General features: G+C 50.2%; 2 protein-coding genes across 2 annotated transcripts in view; one reads left to right on the plus strand and one right to left on the minus strand.

The window, feature by feature from the left end:
• Nucleotides 1-13,579, plus strand: part of DNAI1 (dynein axonemal intermediate chain 1) — a 62,511-nt gene extending 48,932 nt beyond the window's left edge. The window contains exons 14-20 of the mRNA XM_012770119.2: nt 4,933-5,022; nt 5,154-5,241; nt 5,930-6,009; nt 7,443-7,591; nt 7,690-7,789; nt 10,038-10,223; nt 13,225-13,579. Coding sequence (XP_012625573.2) covers nt 4,933-5,022; nt 5,154-5,241; nt 5,930-6,009; nt 7,443-7,591; nt 7,690-7,789; nt 10,038-10,223; nt 13,225-13,323 — 792 coding nt within the window. The 3' untranslated portion in view covers nt 13,324-13,579. The remainder of the gene's footprint in view (nt 1-4,932; nt 5,023-5,153; nt 5,242-5,929; nt 6,010-7,442; nt 7,592-7,689; nt 7,790-10,037; nt 10,224-13,224) is intronic.
• ENHO (energy homeostasis associated) lies at nt 13,574-15,643 on the minus strand. Its single transcript, XM_012770135.3, has 2 exons — nt 15,284-15,643; nt 13,574-14,380 (listed from the first exon to the last, which is right to left on the minus strand). Exon 2 carries the CDS (start codon nt 14,217-14,219, stop codon nt 13,989-13,991), a length of 231 nt encoding a protein of 76 aa, XP_012625589.1. The 5' UTR covers nt 14,220-14,380; nt 15,284-15,643; the 3' UTR covers nt 13,574-13,988.
• Between the last annotated feature and the right edge of the window lie 5,872 nt (nt 15,644-21,515).

The raw sequence follows: 21,515 nt of genomic DNA on the forward strand, positions 1-21,515 counted from the left end.
AAAGTTGATCCTTAAACAACACAAGGGTTGGGGTGCTGACACCCTGTAGAGTTGAAAATCTGTGCATGACTCTCGACTCCCCCAAATCTTAAGTAATAGCTTGCTATTAACACATATTGTGCATAGTGTGCAGATATGTGTCATATTCTGTATGCTTACAATAAAGTAAGCTAGAGAGAAGAAAATGTAATCAAGAAAATCATAAAGAAAATATATTTACTATTCATTAAGTGGATGTGGATCATCATAAAAGTCTTCATCCTTGTTTTCACATTGAGCAGGCTGAGGAGGAAGAGGGAAAGGAGAGGTTGGTCTTGCTGTCTCAGGGGTGGCAGAGGTGGAAGAAAATCCATATATAAGTGGAACTGCTCAATTTAAATCTGTATTGTCAACTATATGTTAAAGACTCCAGATTCTTGTCTACAGTTTTCCTCAACTCCCCACAGGAGCTCTCCTCTGCTGTCTGGGTGAGATTTGGGGAAATCCCAGGCAGGGGTGGTTGCTGCTCGTTGCCTGCCCTCTGGGTGGGGCTGTAGGACCTGGCAGGTGAGGTCTGGCTCCCAGCCTCTCTGTGGCAGGTCTCAAGTGGTGGGCGGGGCCTCTGTGGAAGTCCAAGACCAGCCTGGGACATTATCTGGATGTTGGGGCTGGACTTTGCCATGGCTCTGTGTCTCCCATCTTATTCCACTGGGAGTAGATTTCACAGTTTCACTCTCAGAAGGTCTCTTGGCTCCAGGTTTGTGGGCCCTTCCTCACTGTGTTCCAAATGTCCCCCTCCTTCTGAGCTGCGCACCCTCCCACTATAAGCAGATCTGAGAGAATCTAAGGATGAATTTCTGCCTCAAGTTGCCCAGGGTCTCTGGGCTCATCAGGCAGTGCTGGGACTCTGTCTTCTTATCTTTCACTACCTAACCCTGCCTCTTCTGCCCCCAAGCTCCCTGAGCCACGGGAACACCTGCCCCCCAGGCACTGAATCTCAACTCCCAGACAGGCCTGAGCAGAGGGAGGACTGCCCAGACACAAGGGACATGGTGCCCTCTCAGGTTTATTCTTGACCCAAAGCCTAGAGCAGAGGGTAGGAGGGAAGCAGCCCCCTCTGCTACTCTCCACCAAAGTGGGGACCAGAGTTTGCAGCCTCAGGAGTTCTCTCCAGCAAAAAGTCCACCTCCCAGTTTATCACCTCTAGGCACATGGAGGTCTCCAGGCATGGGGAGGATACCTGCAGATTCTTTAAAGCCCAGGAAGAAAACCGGCCCCTAGCCCTCTGGGAGGCCAAGATGGGTGGATTGCTCAAGGTCAGGAGTTTGAAACCAGCCTTAGCAAGAGTGAGACCCCGTCTCTACCAAAAATAGAAAGAAATTAATTGGCCAACTAAAAATATATAGAAAAAATTAGCCGGGCATGTTGGCGCATGCCTGTAGTCCCAGCTACTTGGAAGGCTGAAGCAGAAGGATTGCTTGAGCCCAGGAGTTTGAGGTTGCTGTGAGCTAGGCTGATGCCATAGCATTCTAGACCGGGCAACACAGTGAGACTCTATCTCAAAATAAAATAGAATAAAAATAAAAAAATAAAGCCCAGGATAGAAAAGAACTGATCAGATTGAACCTGCACCAGCCCTGCCCCAGCTGTCCTAGTTAACATAGTCCGGGACCAAGCACGGATCATCCCTGCGAGGGGTACGGACCCAGGCCAACCACCCTACTCCTGCACTATTATGTTCTCTGAACCAGAGAAGCTACCTTGTCACTTTCACTGGGAAGGTCCCAGGAAGATGGGAAGTCACCTGGGCAGGAGTGACCTTCTGCTTTCATACCATCCTGCCAGGAAACCTGGACTAGTGCCTTTGCAAAATGAAAAGCTCAGGACTCCTGGCTGGGGTCATGGCATGTGACTTGGGAAAGATCTGCCTGATTCGTTTACTCACTTCCTGTTCCCTTCTTTTCCTCTTGTTCCTCATTCATTCATTCACCCATTCTGGAACTTCTCCCTGTTTGCCCTTCTGGTTGCTGAGGATACTTAAGGGCCTGATCTCTGGAGTTCCTAGTGGGGTGATAACCACAGCCACAGGCTGGCCAGAGCAGGGCAGTGTGCTGCATGTGTGCATAGTGGGCCATCCACATTGTCCTGGGTGGGGACTGGGGCAGGAGGGCCAGGCAGGTCTTTGTAGAGGAAGGAATGCCTGAGCTGAATAGTGAGGGATGAGAAAGTGTTAGTTAGATGAAGAAGGGTACAGAGGGGGGTCACATGTGCAGTGACATGGGGCATCAAACATCATTTGGTGCACCATGCGAGAGACAGGAGGGGAGTAGGACCTGAGGAAAGGATGGGCCCCCAATCATGAGTGCGCTTCTCTATCGAGTTGAGAAGCTTGGACACTGTGTAGGTCAGTAGTTTCAAGTGAATTGTTAATACAGAAGCCCAATATATTAAAAAGATGAGAGTGGAGCTGCTCTGGTAGGACTAGGGCCCTGCTTGCCTAAGGTCCCCTTGTTATAACTCCTCCTGCCCCCTGCACATAGTTTGAAAATCGCTACCCAACCATCAGAGTGTTTTGGACAGAGCAATAACACAGTCGTGTTTGTGTCTCAGAAATCAGCAATTTTCTGTTTGCAGCATGAGCAGTTTAGAGAAGACAGGGTTAAGAGCTGGTGGAGCAGTCAAATCAACAGAAGGAAATGATTGATTGGATACGGGGAAAGGAAAGAATCCATGCTGCCTGGGTTTAGAGTGCCCAGTAGGGCATCCACAGAAGTGAGAAATGGCAGAAGAGAAACAGGTTTGGCCAGAAGTTAATACAAGAAGCCCAGGGGACACTCAGAGGGAGGTGACTTACAGGCAGTTGGCTGTGTGAGCCAGGAGCTTGAAGGAGAGCCAGGCTGGTGAGTGAGATGTCAGAGACATCAGAGTCTAATAGGTCCTTCTTAAAGGGACTGTGTCAGAGGTATTTGGGGGAGACCAGAGAGGTTGTTTTGGATCTCGAATGACAGACTGAGGCAGAAGGAGTTTGTTCTGTTGGCAGTGGGGAGCCATGGAAGATTTTGGAGCCAGGGAGAGAACTGTCTGTTCTAAGAAGACTGGGCTCCTGTCCCACAGCACAGGCTAATTCCCCAGGGAGCCTGCACGGGTAGGCCAGTCCTGTTAAAGCCCTACTGCAAAGCTCAGCCAGCAACACTCTGGGTGTTTGTGTGTGTATGTGTGTGTGTTCGTGTGCATGTGCATGTTTGTGCAATTCTGAGGAAGGGAGCAGGAAGGATGTGTGAGCAGAGACTGGAATCAAGCAGGTCTGCCCTAACCGGGTAAGGCACAAGAGAAGGAATCAGTTAAGCGGGCTCCATCTCCTTCCTACCACCTTGTCCCTGGCCATTCATTCATTCTCTTAATGCCACTTACTATCCTCCCTTTCCTGCTTTATTCCTACCCTCCCACCTCCACCCAAGGAGCACGTGTGTGACTTGCACACACTTATATACACAGTCACTTACAAATACATATGCATCACCCCCCATTGGGCACCGGCCTGCTAAGCGGGGTGTGAAATACAATTTCCATGCGTGCTGGCATCTGCTCATTAAACACTTCCCTTTGCAGCTCCCTAGCCACCTCTTATAGCCTGCCCTTTGACACCCCCCTATCCCCTCCCTGCTTTAAAGGGACCTCCTTTACACAAAAGGGGAAGTGGTCTCAGTATTAGGGCTGGCTCTGACTTACGCCTTACAGGATCTGTGGTGTTCTCAGCCCCCCAGTGAAAGCACAAAAGAGCCAGCTGCCCAGACAGGCCCAGGCAGGACTCAGCACGTCCTCCTGCAGCTCTGATCTGCCAGGCCTGGGAGATGGTTGGGGAAAGCAACTCTTCCCCTTCCCTCCCAACAACCATGGTGACAGCTGCGGTTACAGGCAAGGGGGTCTGGGTTCTTGGCCTCCCTCATTGGGCCTCTGCTTGTGGCAAGGGGAGGGGACAGGACAGTGGTCCCAGCATGGGCAGTCTGGAGGGAGCTGAGGATGGAAAGCTCTGGGCACCCAGCCCCACCCCAGCTCTTTGGAACATGGCTTGGCCAGGCCTCCACATCTGGCAACAGAAACTTGAGTCTCAAGCGTGTCATCTTCATAAGACAACAGCTCTGTGTCCAAAACACATTCCCATATGTTTGCTTCCAGCCCTGAGAAGATGGGTGGGGCAGGATAATTAACCCTGATTTGCAGATGGAGAATTGCAGCTCAAATCTGGGACTTGGGAGCAAGATTCTGAGAGCAGGAGCTAGTAGAGAAGTGAAGGTGGGAACAGAGAAGACACTTCCTAGAGAAAGGCCAAGCTTAGAAGAGGAGGACAAAGGAGTGGGGGCCTGTGCCTCCGCAACCGTACCCCAAGCATGCAGGAAAAAGGCCCTTACAGCACGTTGGCACCCAGATTGGTAGGATGATGGTAATAATGAGGATATTAGCTAACATTTACTGAACACTTAATATGTGCAATGTTCAGACTTAAGGACTTCAAGTATATTGTCTCACTTATTCCTCAAAATAAACCTATGCCATATGATTCCTCTTTTATAAATGAAGAAACTGGTTGATGGGCCCTGTCCTATCTAAGCCATGTTTATGTGAGGAGGTTGAAACCAGAGCCACTGCCTTTTTCCCATAGTGAGGCTTCTAGAACTCAACCCAGGGAGGCACTGAGTACCTTCACTGCCAAGCCATTATATTAGGGCAATGTCCTGACTGGCACTGTGGCCCCAGGACAGTCAAGGAGAGAAGGGTGAAGGAGACAGAGATGGATGGAGGGAGAAGGGAGGACCAATCATGGGATTCTGGGAAATGGGCTTCCAGAACTTGCTGCTAAGATTCAGGTGGGTGCTTAGGGGTGTCCTGCTAAGCTCACAGCTCTAACTCAGCACCCTAGCTGGGTCCTAGAGCTCATGGTTTGGGATGTTTCAGGTCAAGTGGCAGAAGGATGACATGGACCAAAATCTTAACTTCTTCTCTGTGTCATCTGACGGCAGGATTGTGTCTTGGACAATCGTGAAGGTGCTTATTTCCCAGAGAGGGTCACACAGGGGTGAATGGGGAGGGGGAGCTAAATGGCAAAGGGCGTCCCCAAGCCCTGCTGATCCAGCCCAACCCATGTGCCTTCCCCCAACATCCTTCTGTGACTGCAGAGCGAGCTGGTTCACACAGATGTCATCAAGCTGAAGGTGGAAGGCAGCACCATGGAAGTTTCTGAGGGGTTGCAGCTACACACCATGGGTAGGAGCCCCAGCCCACTCACCTCCAGGCCTGGCCAGGTCATTCGGGCCCAGTGAGGATCAGTGACTGTGGTCCTTCCCCTCGCTGCGCACTCCCTCCCCATCTTGTGCTGGCGCCCAGACAGGAGGTAATGGGAAAATGTGGGCCTGTCTGCTGAGCCCTTGGCTGTCTGCAGACCTTTCCTGTTTATGCAGGTCCCATCCCTGTTTGCAGACCCTACTCCTGTTTATGCAGATCAGGTGCCGTTTATGTAGATCCACTCCTGTTTATGCAGATCAGGCCCTGTTTACCCAGCCCCTGTCCCTGTTTATTCAATTCCTACCCTGTTTATGCAGACTATATCCCTGTTTGCACAGACCATGTCCCTGTTTGCAGACCCTGTCCCTGTTTACCCTGACCCTGACCTTGTTTAACTCGATCCCTGCCTTGTTTACCCAGGCCCCCATTCCTGTCTGTAGAACCCCTGGCTGTTTGCAGAGTCCTAACTGCCTGGGACAAGCAGGCCAGAGGGCTGGTTTCTGTTTTCCTGGCCTGGTCCCAGCCCTTGCAGGGGCCCAGGTTCCATCTGTCCTGCGCTGAGTCCTGCTCTGAGAGTGCCTGCGCTGAGCACACTCCCCCTGCTGAGTAGGGGAGGTGCTGGCAGCCTCCCTCTCAGAACTGGGCTAAGGCTGCTCCCTCTTCTCCCAAGGCTGTGGAACCGCCTTTGACTTCCACAAAGAAATCGACTACATGTTCCTAGTGGGCACAGAGGAGGGAAAAATCTACAAGGTGAGGCAGTGCTGCCCCTGTGCCAGCCCCTTAGAGGACTGTTTAGACCTGAGCAACGGGGAGGCTTAGAATTCTGACAGATCCTATTCCAACAGATCTTAGCACTCATTGGTTCTGAAAGCCTCTTGGGGGAACAGAATGTGTTTCTTGACCTGCTTGGGTGGCAGGACAAAGGGCTAAAAACAGTAAAGAGGATGAGAATCCAGAGGGTAACTTTAGTCCAGCTGAGCATCTTTCCCTTTGGGCCCTCCCCACTTCCTAGGAGTAGAGATAGAGGTGGGGGTGGGGGTTGGGAGCATTGGAACATTCTGGGAAAACTTCCTAGAGGAGATTTGAACTTGAGCTGAGCTTTGAAAGCCATATTTATCTCTGAATACTGGGTGCATTCCAGCCAGCAGGACAGAACCTTGTGGCCAGTTTTGTAAGGTCTCATGTTAGTAGGTGAACATCCTTCTGAACTTCCATCCATCCAGAAATAGCTCTGCTGCAAGCTTTTCTTAGGCTCAGAGACTCAGAATGTTAATTACAGGCAGCCTCTCAGAAGCCCCTGAGGCCCAGCCAGAGCTGGTCTGAATGCAAAAGAGGTCCCCACCCCCTCTCCGCCCATTGGCAGCCCTAGAGAGGCAGGAGAGGAGAGACTAGTCAGTCACACAGTCTTGTAGAGCAGCGGTCCCCAACATTTTTGGCACCAGAGACCATTCTCTTGGTAGACAATTTTTCCACGGACCAGGGAAGGGGGGATGGTTTGGGGATGATTCAAGCACATTACATTTATTGTGCATTTTGTTTCTATTATTATTACATTGTAATATATAATGAAATAATTATACAACTCACCATAGGTTGGGGGCAGGGACCCCTGTCCTAGAGGGAGGGAGAGAGGACATGCTGGTCAGGGTAAGAAACTGAATGGGAAATCTGGAGACCTGAGTCTGCTCCTGCTTCTGCACCTGCTCTTACCTGGAAAAGGTGGGATGTTTATCAGTGTTGCAAGGATGATGTCTAGGCTGCAGGTGGATCCAGGGCTCTGTCTTTCCACAGGCCCTGGCTGGGAGAGATGGCCAGGCCACACCTCACCCAGGGGCTGAGAGTGACCAGCTCTGCCCTATCTCAGGGAGAGAAGGCCTTTTCTGCCTGGTGTGGAATCCTCTGCGGTCAGCCAATTGGCAGACTACAGCACTTACCCTTATCCTCCAGGAAGGCTCCCTGCACATCCTGAACCCTCAGCCCCTAAAGCCTTTCCTTTTTCTCTGGGTGTGTTGAGGATAGGAAGAGCAGGCAGCAGCTTGGCCCCAGCTCAGCTGTGACAGTGATGTGGGGTAGGGACAGAAGTGGAGTCTCAGGTTCTGACCCTCCAGGCCCCAGAGGGGTGGTGGCTTCTGCCCTTTCATTCCTGACCCTGATCTGTCTCTCCACTCCTACCCCCGCCCCAGTGCTCTAAATCCTATTCCAGCCAATTCCTCGACACCTATGATGCCCACAACATGGCAGTGGATGCTGTGTCCTGGAACCCATTCCACACCAAGGTCTTCATGTCCTGCAGCTCTGACTGGACAGTGAAGATCTGGGACCACACCATCAAGTGAGGGGCCTACCCCTGGCCCTGCCCCAGGCCCTACCTTGGGCTCTGGCACTTTGAGCCCTCTGTGTCATGGACTTTCCACCCCTCCATCACTGCAGGACCCCCATGTTCATCTATGACCTGAACTCAGCCGTGGGCGATGTGGCCTGGGCACCATACTCTTCAACTGTGTTTGCAGCAGTTACCACAGATGGGAAGGTGAGTTCCCCCTTCTTGACCTCACTGAGCCCGTACTGGACATCAGGTGAAGTATCTCAGGGTCTCCCTCCTTCCCCATGCCCAGGTCAGGTAGGGGAAGGTGGGACATAAGGACTGTGTGTTCTCAAGGGCCACACCGCCGAGGGCCCAGTCAAAAGAGGAATCATTCATCCCATGAGGCCTTAAAGAGGGAATGAGGCTGTTCATCTTGGAGGAGAAAGCACTCTAGGGAAATGAGAGGCCATAGAGCAATTATTATATCTTCTCTGCTCAATGGGGAGGGAGCCGGGGGTGGCTGAGGCCAGCTCCATCTAAGGAAAAACTTATGAGCCAGAGTTCAGCTGTGACTGAAATGGTGTCTTAATAAGGTAGCGAGGTCCCCATCTCTGGAAGTGTGCAGTGATTCCGAGAAGGGACTTTAGTAGGGTGAGATGGAAGGGGTTTATTCAACACAGAATTGGTGAAAGCTCAGAAACAAAGATTGTATGAGAATATTCTTGGATGCAAATCCATTTTCCTTATGAACTTTGATATAAACTGAGAAGCACCTGCTGCCTCAAGGAAAGAATGTAGTGATTAAGACATCACCCTAAAGTTAGTCATCTATTAACTGAACAGATGTTTACTAACAGCAGTACAACTGTACTGCCCAGCTCCAGGCTAGACTCTGGTGATTCCGATACCTGCTCTCAGGGAGCTTACATTCTAGTGAAGGGAAAGAGACAAAAAGCAACAACAAAATTCCCAGTGTTAAGTGCTAGGCAGAGAATTAAAAGAGTGTGATGTATGAACATAAATATTCATAGCAGCATTATTTGTAATAGCCAAAGAATGAAAAACTACCCAGTTTCCATCAACTGATGAATGAATAAACAAAATGTAGTATATCCAAGATGATTATTAGTCTGCAATGACAAAGAAGGAAGTACTGATTCATGCTATCACATGGATTAACCTTGAAAACATGCTTACTGTAAGAAGCCGGTCACAAAAGACTACACATTGTATGGTTCCATTTATATATGTCCAAAGTAGACAAATTTATAGACAGAGAGAGTAGATTTGTGTGGCCTAGGTTGGAAACGTTCTAAAGTTGGTTGTGATGATGGCTGCATAACTGTAAATATACTAAAACCAAGAATTGTATACTTTTTTTTAATTAAAAATTTTTCAACTTTATATTTATTTTTTGTTTTATCTTTATTTTTTTCCACACAGTCTCGATGGTGAAGAATTGTATACTGTGTAAATGAGTGAATTTTATAGTATGTTAATTGTATCTTAATAAAGCTATTATATTAAAAAGAGAGAGAGAAAAGAAAAGTACTGTGTGGTCTCTTAGAGTAGTCAGGAAAGGCTTCTTTGATGAGAGTGGAATGGCAAGAAGGAGGCAGCTATGTGGAGAGGGGTGGGGAGCAGGCCCCAGTGAGGGAACAGCTGGTGCAAATGCCCTGAGGTGGGAATGAGCTCGGGAGTTTAAGGAACAGGGAGGCAGGCATGGAGTAGGCAAGGGAAGAAGGCATGAGATGAGAGTGTGGAGGTGAGCTACATTGAGGAATCTGGATTTTATTTATAGTGCCAAGGGAGACTATGGGAGGGTTTTTAATTTTTGGAGGATAAATGTGGTTGCTGCATAGAGGATGAATTGTAGAAGGGCAAGAGTAAAAGCAGGGAGGCCAGTTAGAAGGCTGCACAGTTGTCCAGGCAAGAGTTGATAGTGGTTTGGACTTTGGGTGTGGTACAGATAACATCTAACATTTATTGAGCACTTATGTGTCAAGCATTGTCTGGGCACTTTACATACATTAACTGGTATAAACCCTGGCTCTGCCACTTACTAGCAAGTTAGCCTCTAAGAGCCTCTAGCTGCTCAGTTATAAAATGGGGATAATAACAGAACCACTTTATAGAGTGATTGTGAAAAGCACAATTAGATAATGCAACCCTGTAACATGTAACATGCTTGCCCAGAGTCTAGTACATAGCAAGTGATCAATACATGGTAGCTGCTATTATTGTTGATTATGCATAGACTTAAAATTTCTCCTAAATCTTTGTATTCTCACTCTTTCGACTGCAGAAAAAACATAAACAGATACCAAATTTCCTCTCCCGCTGCCTCCAGCTCCAGTATGCTAGCCATTAGCCTTCTGGAGTGTTTCCCCAGAAAGTCCAGGGGCTGGTTCCTCTGAGGCAGGGGACAGAGGCATCATTACCCCTGAATGTGTTGACACTGACCTCTCCATAGGCCCACGTGTTTGACTTGGCCGTCAACAAGTACGAAGCCATCTGCAGCCAGCCTGTGGTTGCCAAAAAGAAGAACAAGATCACCCACGTGCAGTTCAATCCCATCCACCCCATCATCATTGTGGGTGATGACCGTGGGCACGTCACCTGCCTCAAACTTTCACCCAACTTGCGGAAGATGCCAAAGGTAGGGGCTTTGGAAGTTTGGGCTGCTGCAAGAGATAAAGTCTCCAGGAGTGTGGGGATGAAAGAAAGGGGAGGAGCCAAGGGTGACCCCCAGGTTTCTGGCTCGAGAGACCCAGGGTAAGGATGGTGTCATTGCCTAACTGAGGAGCACAGAAGGAGAAGCAGGTGTGTGAGGAAACAAGGCAGTTTGACATGCTGCATTTGAGTTACCTACAGGGGCCCCAGGTGGAGATATACAGGGAGCAGGTGAGTCTGAAGCCTGGGGAAGCGCCTGTGAGGGCATCCTTGGCTTATTTGGAGTGGAGGATGCTGTGGGTATGACAGGTCACCCAGGCAGGAGGCTTGGGGCTTCGTACTGCTTCATTGGCTGGGCTTACACAGGGCTTCAGCGCCAGTGGTCCCTGAGCTGGGAACTGTAGGTCCACACTAGGAGAAGGGAAATGAGCCGTGTCGAAAGTAACTAGGTTAGCAGCTATGCAGTCCGCCTACTGAGCTCTGGTTTTTGTTTCTGGGGTCTCTAATGATCAGGAGACCCTCTCCAGAGCCCAAGAGCCCCAAATATAAGCCATGGAGCCCAGACTCATGACCTCAAAGTCTAGACCTGAGCCCAGAATCAGACTTAAGAGCTCAGACTTCACAGCCCAGGCTGTAGAATCCAGAGCCCAAGAACCCAGAGCCCAGTCCTGCCTGTTTGTGTGCTAAGAGTGGAAATGGCTCGTTGCTTTCTGCCAGGTTCTAGGCCAGGATCAGGGCTGGGTCGACTTGCCCTGATGACCGTATCTCCCAGTTGCAATTTGAGACATTTACTGCAGTTTGACAGGGATCTGTTTCTTTCAACTACTCACTTCTTCCTCCCATGCCCCTACCGATGCACCATTCTTCTGGTGGGTCTTGGTCTACTTCCCACCATGGCTAGGGAGGCAAAGGCTGGAAGTGTGACCAGTCCTATAATTGTAGCCAGCTGGGGGAAGGGGTGGACTCGGCTATAAATACTCTGAAGGCTGCTAAGCGCCTGCAGCTGTGGCCCAGAGGTTGTGGTGGGCTTGTTCGGGGGGTGGTGTTAGGCGTGGTCTGAATCTCTTTGCTGAGCAGAGCTAGTTGGCCTCAATGAGGGGGAAGGAGGCAGCACAATTTGTGGAACAGATAAAATCTGTTCTTAATTTATTGAGGAAAGAGACCCAGGCTTAAGCTGGCAGAGCTAGACAACTAAGAGGGATGATGGTCACTCTTTAGTGAGGGGTACAACCATGACACCATGAAGATGGTAGGTATGGGTGGGAGCCTGTCCTGCCCACTATGACCCAGGGAGGTGAGGATCTCCGAAAGTTCCAAATCCTCTCAGAGCAAGCATCAGTCATGGCTGGGAGAGCTGGGCTCTCTGTTTCTGGGGACCTACATCTCTAAGGACCCGAGAACATGGGTACCTGTGGTTCTTAGGACCCGAGCAGGAGATAGCTGGAGGCTGGTACTTGAGTGGATTAGAAGTTCCTGTGAAATTGCCACCTGACCCTAACAGCAGCCAAGTGATTCGTGCAAAAGGAAATCTAGACATCCACACTGCCTTTCCTCTGTGAGCTGCAGACTCCATGCCCTTCCCGAAAGGGCTCATCCACAGAGGCCTGGACTTCCCTGCCCCGGAGCCTCCCATGATTGGTGTCAGAGCCCAGCTTGTCATAGGCTAACTACTGCAGAGCTAGGAAACAAGCTCTGAAAGGCAAGGGGCTTGCCCAAAGCCATACAGGGAGTTAATGACAGATCTGGAACTAAAAGCCATAACTCCTAACTCCTAGGGGATGAGGTGAGGCCAAGAAGAGAACCCAAGCTTAATTCAGGAGCAGGAGTGAGAAGAGAGTGAAAGGAGCTCTTTGTCCTCTGTCTTGAGAGCATAGAGTTGAACTGGGCAATGGCAAAGGCACTGGGCTGCAAGAGGATAGGGAGACAGAGTTGGGAGCAGGTGCAGGGTCACATTAGGAGGAAATTTGAGCTCCGCATGGTGTCAGCAGCTGTGATGGAGCCAGGGAGGGGCCTACTGGTCCTGCACCTTCCCCACAATTTACAACCCAGGCCAGACTCGGGCTGGGCCTTCAGCAGGCAGGGCTGTGGCAGGTGCCAGTGAGCAGCAGGCACAGGTGGCTGAGAGGGTAGGGGCTCAGGAGCAAAGGGCAGGCAGGAAATGGCAGCTCCCCAGCCTGCCCCAGCATAGCCCACACTTACTCTACTGGACAATAGGGAGGATGGGACTGGTGCTGGTCCACCAAGGAGTTCTTGGGGCCTGTGGACACCCACCACAGTGTCCCAACTCCCTTTTTTGGGGGGCCTAACTTACCAGCAGAAGCATTAGAGAGCTTAACAGGTAGACAGAGGAGTCATAAACTCAGGATCTGCTCTTCTGAAGGACAGTCCCAGCCAATGACATCTGGAGTCACATAGTATATCCTCTCTACCCTCCTGGGTCTACTGACAATACCCCCACCCCACGTATGTCTGACACAGCAGGCCTGGCCCCAGATGGCACCCCACTCCCTATCTGACCTGAAGGCATTAGGTCAGAGTACTAGATGAGGGCACCTGTGGCTTTGTCTACACTCCTGTCCCTCCCATCTCCCTTGATAGGACTTGGTCAGGACCTAACTGTGGGAAAAGTGGTCCCAACAGTCAGGAATTCCCTCTCCCCAGAGCTACAGCTCTCCCTGGCCTAAAAGGCTAGTTCCTCTGAGGGTCAGGGGATGGATACCTTTTCCCACTCCTGCCAGCATCAAGATCCTATGTTCATCTGAGGTTAGAGCCAGAGCTGATGCCTTCTCACAGGCCCTCAGATGGGCCCCTGTGTCATCTAGCCTGAGTTGGGGAAGGATCATGTTGAGGTGGGGGGACGGGGTGGGGCAAGGGAGGGGGTGGGGCACAGCTGGGGCAGGCCAGACAGAGCAGGTGGTGCTGGGACCCAGAGAGGTGTCGCCCATCCTTCACCATTCTCCCCCCATATATACTTCCCCTCTCCCCAGGAAAAGAAGGGGCAGGAAGTACAGAAGGGTCCAGCTGTGGAGATTGCAAAATTGGACAAACTGCTGAACCTGGTGAGGGAAGTGAAAACCAAGACCTGAGAGCCTGGCCTCAGGGCCTGTCCCATTTCTTGAACCCAGTACTTATAGTGCCTGACCCTGGTACCCAGCTCAGCCTTAGTGCCTAGCATGTGATCCCACCGCTGATCAATTCCCAGCACCTTACCCCCAGGACTTGGCCCTCAACCACCATAACCCCTTCTTTGCACAAATAAACCTATGTCTGGAAGCCCAGCCCATATCTTTAATTTTGCTATTGCAGGGCCCTTAGAAAGAGAAGAGAATCTCAGGATAGAGCCATAGTTCCATTTATTATCCAGCAAACAGTGGGAGGACCAGTGGAGGGGCCCAGCCTAGACACCCTCCCATTATTGCCATGGATTCCAGTCTGCTTCCCCAACCTAGAGGGCCTAGAGGCGCTCAGCCTAGGGAAAGGGTGGACCCAGCCCCTGGCCCCTGGGATGGAGCAGAGTCCAAATGGCCCTGGCCCTAGCACCAACTCATGAACCTCCACCCCAGGCCTGTCTCCCTAGGGCCACTGAGCCCCTCTTGGAGCCAGGCTGGCTAGACTCTGGGATGCTGGGTTCAGCTCCAAGCAGGCTGGACTCTGAGTTCTGGATCCCAGGCTGGCTGAACTCTGGAATCCTGATCCCAGGCTCTGGGTGTGGTGGACTTAGGTCCTAGGCTCCAGGCTAGGCCAGGGGCCTTCAGGGCTGCAGCAGGTAGCTACCTTCATGGCTAGGCTTCTGGGGTGGTGGCGCCTTCTCAGGACAGGGGCCAGGGCTGGAGTTGGGACTTGATTCGGAGAGAGAGTCGATGTCAGCAGAGCGAGAGTGGCAGGCCCAGCAGAGAATGACCCAGAGCAGCAGCAGCAAGAAGCCTACAAGGCCATTGCAGACGATGGCAATGAGGGCCCCCTGGGAGATGGCTGCCCCCATGACGGGCAGCACCTTCAGAGGAGCACAGACAGCGGGGCTGCCTCAGTGGCAAGGCCCATGCCGAGGTGGGACTCCAGTATGGCCGACCTTCCAAGGAAGCTGTCCTTTCTGCAAGCTCAATGATTCCCAGGCAGTGGAGATGTCTACCTGCAGTCCTGAGCCTGTGTGGGGTACAGAGCGAAAGAGATGGTGGTAAGGAGGGAGGAGTGGGTGAGGCCTAGGAGAGGGGTAGAGAAGAGAGCCCCTCTCCCACATCTTTGGCCTCCCTGGCAGAGGACCTAGGATCCCAACAGGCTCAAATACCCCACAGAGCCAAACCCCCATCCTCAGGCCTCTGGGTGCCTGAATGAGGGGCGTAGCCAGAGTGGGGAAGCTGGAGCAAGCAGCCTTTATCTCGTTCTCCTTAGAACCAGTGGGCATGGCCTGGCCCTGCCCACCAAGCTTCCAGTGCTCCAAAGCCCTCTGTTGGTGGGGGACTGAGGTAGACTGAGGCCCAGGAGGATGGGGATCATGACCAGCTTGGTGTGGCCTGGGCACCTCCTCTCTCTCAGGACTCCAACCAGCCCGCCCAGGAGACCTCCAGCGGTGCCAGCTCACACAGAGGGAACTTTGTGGAGGCCCTGGCAGGCATGTGTGGGTTCTGTGTACCCAAGGCTGTGTACCTAGGTGTGCCTGTCTGTGGGACTGTGTCTCTGGGCCAGGTGTGTCTGTGTGTCTGGCTGTTTTACAGTGTCTCTCAGTTCCCTTGCTGGATGTGTGCCTATGCCTCTGCATGCCCCCTTCCACGGCCGTGTCTCTCTGTGTGTCCCCATCTCTGTGTCCGAGTGTGTCTCCTGTATGTCTCGTTTCTCTCCCAGCTTGTGTACCTCTGTATCTCTCGCTCTCTCTCTCAGGCTGTGTGTGTTCCTGTCCCCATAGACGTGTCTCTCTCCTCCGTGGGGTTTGACTCGGTGGTTCTGTGCGTCTCTTGTGTGTCTGTCTTTGTGTCTGTTTCTTTCTCCCCGGCTGTGTGTCTCTGGGTCTCCGGTTCTCTGCCCCGAGCCCGTGGGGGAGGCCCCCCTTACCTGAGTTGAGCCCGGTGCGCGCCCGCGGGAGGAGCGGGGCAGCGGGATGCTCGGCGCCGACTGAGGCTCGGGAACCTGCGGACAGGGGGCGGCGGGAGGCCGGCAGGGGCGACGTCCACTCCCCCGGCCCTCCCCCTCGGCCGCGCAGCCTCCGCCGGCCGCTCCCGCCACGGCGCGACCCGGGCGGCCTCTGCCGCGGGCGGTCTGCGGCGAGCGGGCACCTCCTCCCCCTGGGGCGGCACCTCCTCCGCGGCCGCGGCCGCTTGCTAGCTCGCTCGGCGGCGCTCGGGCGGCGGCAGCAGCGGGAGCTGCGCGGGGTTCGGCTGGGCTCGGCTGCGTTCGGCGGGGCTCGGCTGCGGTCGGCTGGGCTCGGCCGGGCTCGGCAGGCAGCAAAAACAGCGAAGAGCCCCGCCTCCTCGGAGGCCGGCGGCCTGCGGCCTGCCGGGGGCGGAGCCATCCCCGCACCGCTGCCGCCATTCTATTGGCTGGCTGCGCCAGGTTCCCGCGCCATTGGTCATGGGCTGGGGTGGGACTGTCGGTCCACTCCTTGTGTAGGAGGTGGGGGTCGGAGGGGAGCTGAAGGGGCAGCGGTCCCTTGATCCTCCCCGGGCGAGGGGGTGGGGTGGGGGCGAGGCCCACCCTCTTGCAGGGATTTTTTTTTGCACATTCCACACCTGGAAGGGCTGCGCACCCAGTATCTGAGAAGGGCCACATTTCCACATCCGAGGAGAACTCCTTCATATGCAGGAGCGGTCTGTGACCCTGCCATCCGGAGGAAAGCCCATACCTGGCGAAGACTGAACCTCCTCATCCAGGAAGCCCCCATGGTCCCACTTGTCCCACTCCCACTTGGGTGTGGACTGTGCATCCCCACTTTAGAGGGTTTGTACTTGGTGCCACATTCCCTGGCCCTAGCAGGGGTGACAATCTTGGACACATTTACTATGTGTCCCACACAGTGTGTGGTCGCAGGCTTATGCTTTGTTGTCCTGTTGGGGAGCCTGGGACAGGGAGGAGTGGGGTACGTTGAGGGATGGCTCAGCCCTGGCTGGAATAGATCCAGATTCTCTCCATCCTAGATCTCCTAGGAAGAAGATAGCTTAGACAGTCAGTCACAAACAAGTAGGCCTTCCTCCCTCCCTGACCCTCACTTGCCAGTGATTCTTTTTTCTTTTCTTTCTTTCTTTTTTTTTTTTTTTTGAGACAGTCTCGTTTTGTTGCCCAGGCTGGAGTGCAGTGTCCTCATAATAGCTCACTGCAACCTCAAACTCCTGGGCTTAAGCCATCCTCCTGCCTCAGTCTGCCGAGTAGCTAAGACTGCAAGCACATACCACCATGCCTGGCTAATTTTTCTATTTTTTGTAGAGACCAGGTTTCACTCTTGCTCAGACTAGTCTCGAACTCCTGGCCTCAAGCCTCCTGCCTTATCCTCCCAAAGTGCTAGGATTACAGGCATGAGCCACCACACCTGGCCTATAATTTTTACACATTCTGATCTGGATCCCCTTCTCATCCCACTCTACATATTCTCCATGGATGATCACATCCCTGACGCTTTATGGTGAAGACTCTCAGTGCTCCCAAATCTAGTCTTAACTTCTCTCAGGAATTCTAGACTCATATAGCCAAGTGCCTATTGGAATCAGGGTGGTGTTGATTCCTGGTTCTGCTGCATACTAACTTGGTGACCTTAGGCAAGTTACTTAACCTCTCTTAGCCTTACCTTCCTCTTCTGTAAAATGGTTATAGTAATAGCTACTTCGCAGAGTTGTTATTCACTAATTCATTTATACCACACCAACCTCAACTCAGCAAATGCCAACTGACACACCCCAAGGACCATGTGACTAAGGGGCCCCTTCCCCCAGTGCCATGAAATTCACATAACACCCCTATAAATCCAGATGCTATCTTGAAAAGAAGAAAGGGAAGGATAAAATAATCTGAGAGACTGAGTCATCCAAAGCTACTGAATTACTTAGAGACTGTCTAAAATAAATTATTGGATCCTACGGAGTTTACCAGAATGGATTAATTTTAGTTTCCCCCCCCACCCCGTTACCCAGCAGGGTGAGGGCACTGTGAGGAAGATCAGACCCATTGCAGGAAACAGGAGACTTATATCATTGCACATCTGAGTGTAATGTGAGTGAATTTTGTGACCCAGCTGCAGGAGTTCAGATTTTATCCCGAAAACAGTAGGGAGCCACTGGAGAATTTTGAGCAGAAGACTAATGTGATCATAACTGGAAATTAGAAGGATGATATAGGCTACTGGGTGGAATGGGATATTGAAGGCATTTGGGAGTGAAGACAAGGAGTAACAATAAGGGACTGAAATGATGGAGGGGAATGGGAGTGGAGAGAACAGGAGAGCTTTGAAGACATTTGGGAGCTACAATTGGCAGGACTTGAGACCTAGAGGATAGGGGAAGAGTGAATGGGAAGGAAAAGTTTGGGATAACTCAGGTTAGTGGCTAGGGGTGCTGTGGTGCCATTTACTGAGATGGAGGACACATGAGAAGGAGGGCGATTCGGAAAGGGACTAGGGTAGGGGGGCTGATGAGTTTGGTTTTGGATATGTTGAATTTGAGGTGTCAGTAGGACACCCAAGTGGAGATGTCCGAGAGGTAGTTGGATAAACAGGATAAACAGATCTGAGGTTCAGGAAAGAGGTCCAGGTTAAAGATAACATTTTGTGAGTTATCAGAAGAGTGGTAGTTGAACCAGAAAGTAGATAAGTGCTCCCAGGGAGAGTAAGAACTAGTTTAAGCAAAAAGATACATTTATAATTAGATACTGAAACTTAAGGACAGGGAGACCTCAGGAACAACTGAAACTAAGAGATCAAAAGCCATCAGGGTTCTCTTTCCATCTCTCATTTTCTGCCTGTCTTCTTCATTTCCCTCCTCTGTTCCCTACCCCAATCCTCTGTCATCCCCAGCCCCAGACTGATGTTCAATGCACTCCTGGTCCATGTGGTAAAAAATATGACTTTGGACAATTCCAAAGTTTAAAATCTTATTGTCTAGGCATGCAAAGAGAAATTGGCTTCTTCTTCTTTTGTTGCTGCTGCAGTTTGCAAATTCCTCAGGAAATACTTTGATTGGCTCAACATAGATGCTTACCTTTGGATCAATCAGTAGTGGCCAACAGATGAGGATCAAACTGACTAACATGGCCCATGTGATAACCCTATGGGCAGTGGGTAGGTGGAAGTGGTAGTTCTATGAGAAGATGGATCATGAATAAGCAAAATGGCAGGTGTTCACTACAGTCCACCCTGTGTTTGCCCAACACATACACATCATTTCCTATATATATGATTCCAGAAATACCCTCACCTACATAATCCAACCATCCCACTATACATATGCCAATAAATTCACCTCCTCTCCAATAGAGAATAACTCAGTGACACATCCAGCTACTGCTTCTGGAGGATATATCATAGGACCATTGTTCTTCAAATATAGGTTCTCTGGGTAATGTCCCTTCATGCTCTAGGTAAGTCTCCATGGTGTAAATGTGGCTTCTATTATAATAATCCCATGACTTTTTTTTAACTGTCTTTGAACTATTAATACCTTTAAACCACTCCCCCCACAAAAAATCCTGATATGGACAGATAGAAATAGGTAATAAAATGTAGTAAAAAGGAAGCATCGTGCCTCTGGAGCATCATCTACTGTTTATTTTTTTGGCCATGAATAATAATGAAAATGATGGGGCTAGAAAATCTCATGGTATTTGTTTGTTGACTCACTCGTTTGGCTGTGGAGTTCCTTGGTCAGCCAATCTGGCTGTCTCAGGTTTTGCCTACAAGGCTAAGACCCGTTCTCCAGTGTTCTGAGAGGGGGTGGAGGATTGCTCTGTGAGGCTCTGTACCAATTAGCACTATACTTTCTGGTGGTATCTTAGGGATTATCCTGGGATTGAGCAATCACAGATCTCTGCAATTATGAGGATTAAGTGTGGGGTTTTTTCCCCTCCACAGATGATGCAATTCTTTTAAAACCATAATTGAGTGCCTATCAATTTCGTTTCATTTGGGGGAATTCTACTTGCTAATAACGTATTTCATTGATTCTAAGGTGCATTTTTTTCCAGTTTAAACAACTATGAAATCAGAGTATGTCTTACAATTAATGGCATGTAAGAGATTTTTAGCCTCTTTTTTCTTAGTAGTTCATAAAATAACTTTTCTCTTGTAATTGATAGAATCTGAGATTATTAAATATAGTAATTTTATCAGTCAGGGTTCTTTTTCACATGCAATAGAATCTGCTCTGGATAGTTGAAGCTGAAAAGGGATTTGTTAAAATAGATTATTTAGCTCAGAACTGTTTCCCCAGCTCAGAGGGCTGGGGAAATGGACTTGAGGCTAAGCTTCTGGGAACAACATCCAAACCATACCACACAACCTGGTGGGGAAACCACAGCCATTGCCACTCTGAATGCTAAGTACCAAGAGTTCAATCTGCCAATTTTATAAGCTCTATGGCCCTTCTGCGGGAGGAACTCAATATTGCAACCACTGGAAAACCACTACTGTTGCCACTACCACTCCCCAAAACTGGACACTTGTGTTACTACCAGCAACAGCAGAAATCAAAACCCTATGTCCAACCTGCTTCCTACCTGTATCAATCAGAATTAGCTAGGTAACACAGTTGTTACAAACAACCCCCAAATCTTATTGGCTTCAAACAACAAAGATGTATTTCTTGCTCATGCCGTAGTTCCAGCATGGGTGAGTGGGATCTGGGGTAGAGGAGTCTTACTTACTGCGGTCAGTCAAGGATCCAGACTGTTGGAGGTTCCACCATCTTATGATGATGCTACTTTCCTATCATGAGCTTTCAGAGTTTGCTGTGACAAGAGAAAAGAGTGAGAAAAAGTATACACTGGCTTTTGATGACATCACATTGACCCAGTGCATCTCCAGTCCATATAATAATAAACCCAGCTCTTGATAATTCTCAAACTTTGCAGCTTACAACCCAGATGCCAAACAAGGTGTTGGCTCTTCTTCAGCTCCAGCTCTGGCTTGTCCCTCTCAGTTGCAGTTCCATAATTCCCAGGGACTTTCTCTCATCAGCCTGGCTTCGGTCAGATGCCATTCCCTGCACCAATGATTTTTGGGGGGTCATAAGATGGTGGCTTCCATGATAACCATGCCAGTGAAAGGCAATTCCCATCAGAAGAGGATACCATCCAGACAAAACATAAAGGAGTCCACCATGCTGCACTTTATGGATGTGGGGAAAAAGATAAATCTGTGTAGAAGATAAGGAAAGATATGTCAGAGAGGTAGCAGGAAAACTAGGAGGGAACCATAATTTTACGGAAGCCAAGAAAGGACAGAGGTTTGAGAAGGAGGAAAGGGTCAATGACCCAGAATGTCAAAGAGAGGTCCAGTAGTTTACAGAATGGGACTTAAAAACAAGGAGGTTGTTGAATATCTTGACAAGAAGTAGTTCCAGTAGGCAGGAGGAAATGGAGATGGAATATGTAGTAGAAGCCATATTTTAGTGGTTTCAAGAGTGAGTAAGAAGTAGATACAATACAGGTGATTCTTTTTTTTTTCTTTTTTGAGTCAGCATCTCACTCTGTTGCCCAGGCTAGAGTGCCGTGGCATCAACCTAGCTCATAGCAACCTCAAACTCCTGGGCTCAAGCGATCCTCCTGCCTCAGCCTCCCAAGTAGCTGGGACTACAGGCACATGCCACCATGCCCAGCGAATTTTTTCTATATACTTTTAGTTGACCAATTTCTTTCCAATTTTAGTAGAGACGGCGTCTCACTCTTGCTCAGGCAAGTTTCGAACTCCTGACCTTGAGCGATTCTCCCACCTCAGCCTCCCAGAGTGTTAGGATTACAGGCATGAGGCACCACGTCTGGCCTATAAAGATGATTCTTTCAAGAGAAATGACTGTAAAAATTAGGAGGAAGGAGAATAGATATAGAAAAATACAGAGTTAGAGGAAGTATTTTTTTTAATTAAAACAATTCTTACATGTTTCTTACATAGACATGTTTAAATATTGGTGGGAAGGAATCATGAGAAAGGATATAAATGATAGCTTTTATATTATTTATTATTTATTATTATTGCCCATCTCCCCTGGACTGTGCAAATCCAGGCAAGCAGGGACAGGGACAAAAGCTAAGGCACTGGCCCAAGGTGTGAACTCCTGGCCACATTGGAAAGTAGGGCAGAGAGAGGAGC

Source organism: Microcebus murinus, chromosome 12 (genome assembly GCF_040939455.1).
Source record: "Microcebus murinus isolate Inina chromosome 12, M.murinus_Inina_mat1.0, whole genome shotgun sequence".
Taxonomy (NCBI): domain Eukaryota; kingdom Metazoa; phylum Chordata; class Mammalia; order Primates; family Cheirogaleidae; genus Microcebus; species Microcebus murinus.

Bases quoted from the DNA above. Each gene is read 5' to 3' on its own strand.
- ENHO (XM_012770135.3), bottom strand. From the start codon at position 14,219: ATGGGGGCAGCCATCTCCCAGGGGGCCCTCATTGCCATCGTCTGCAAT.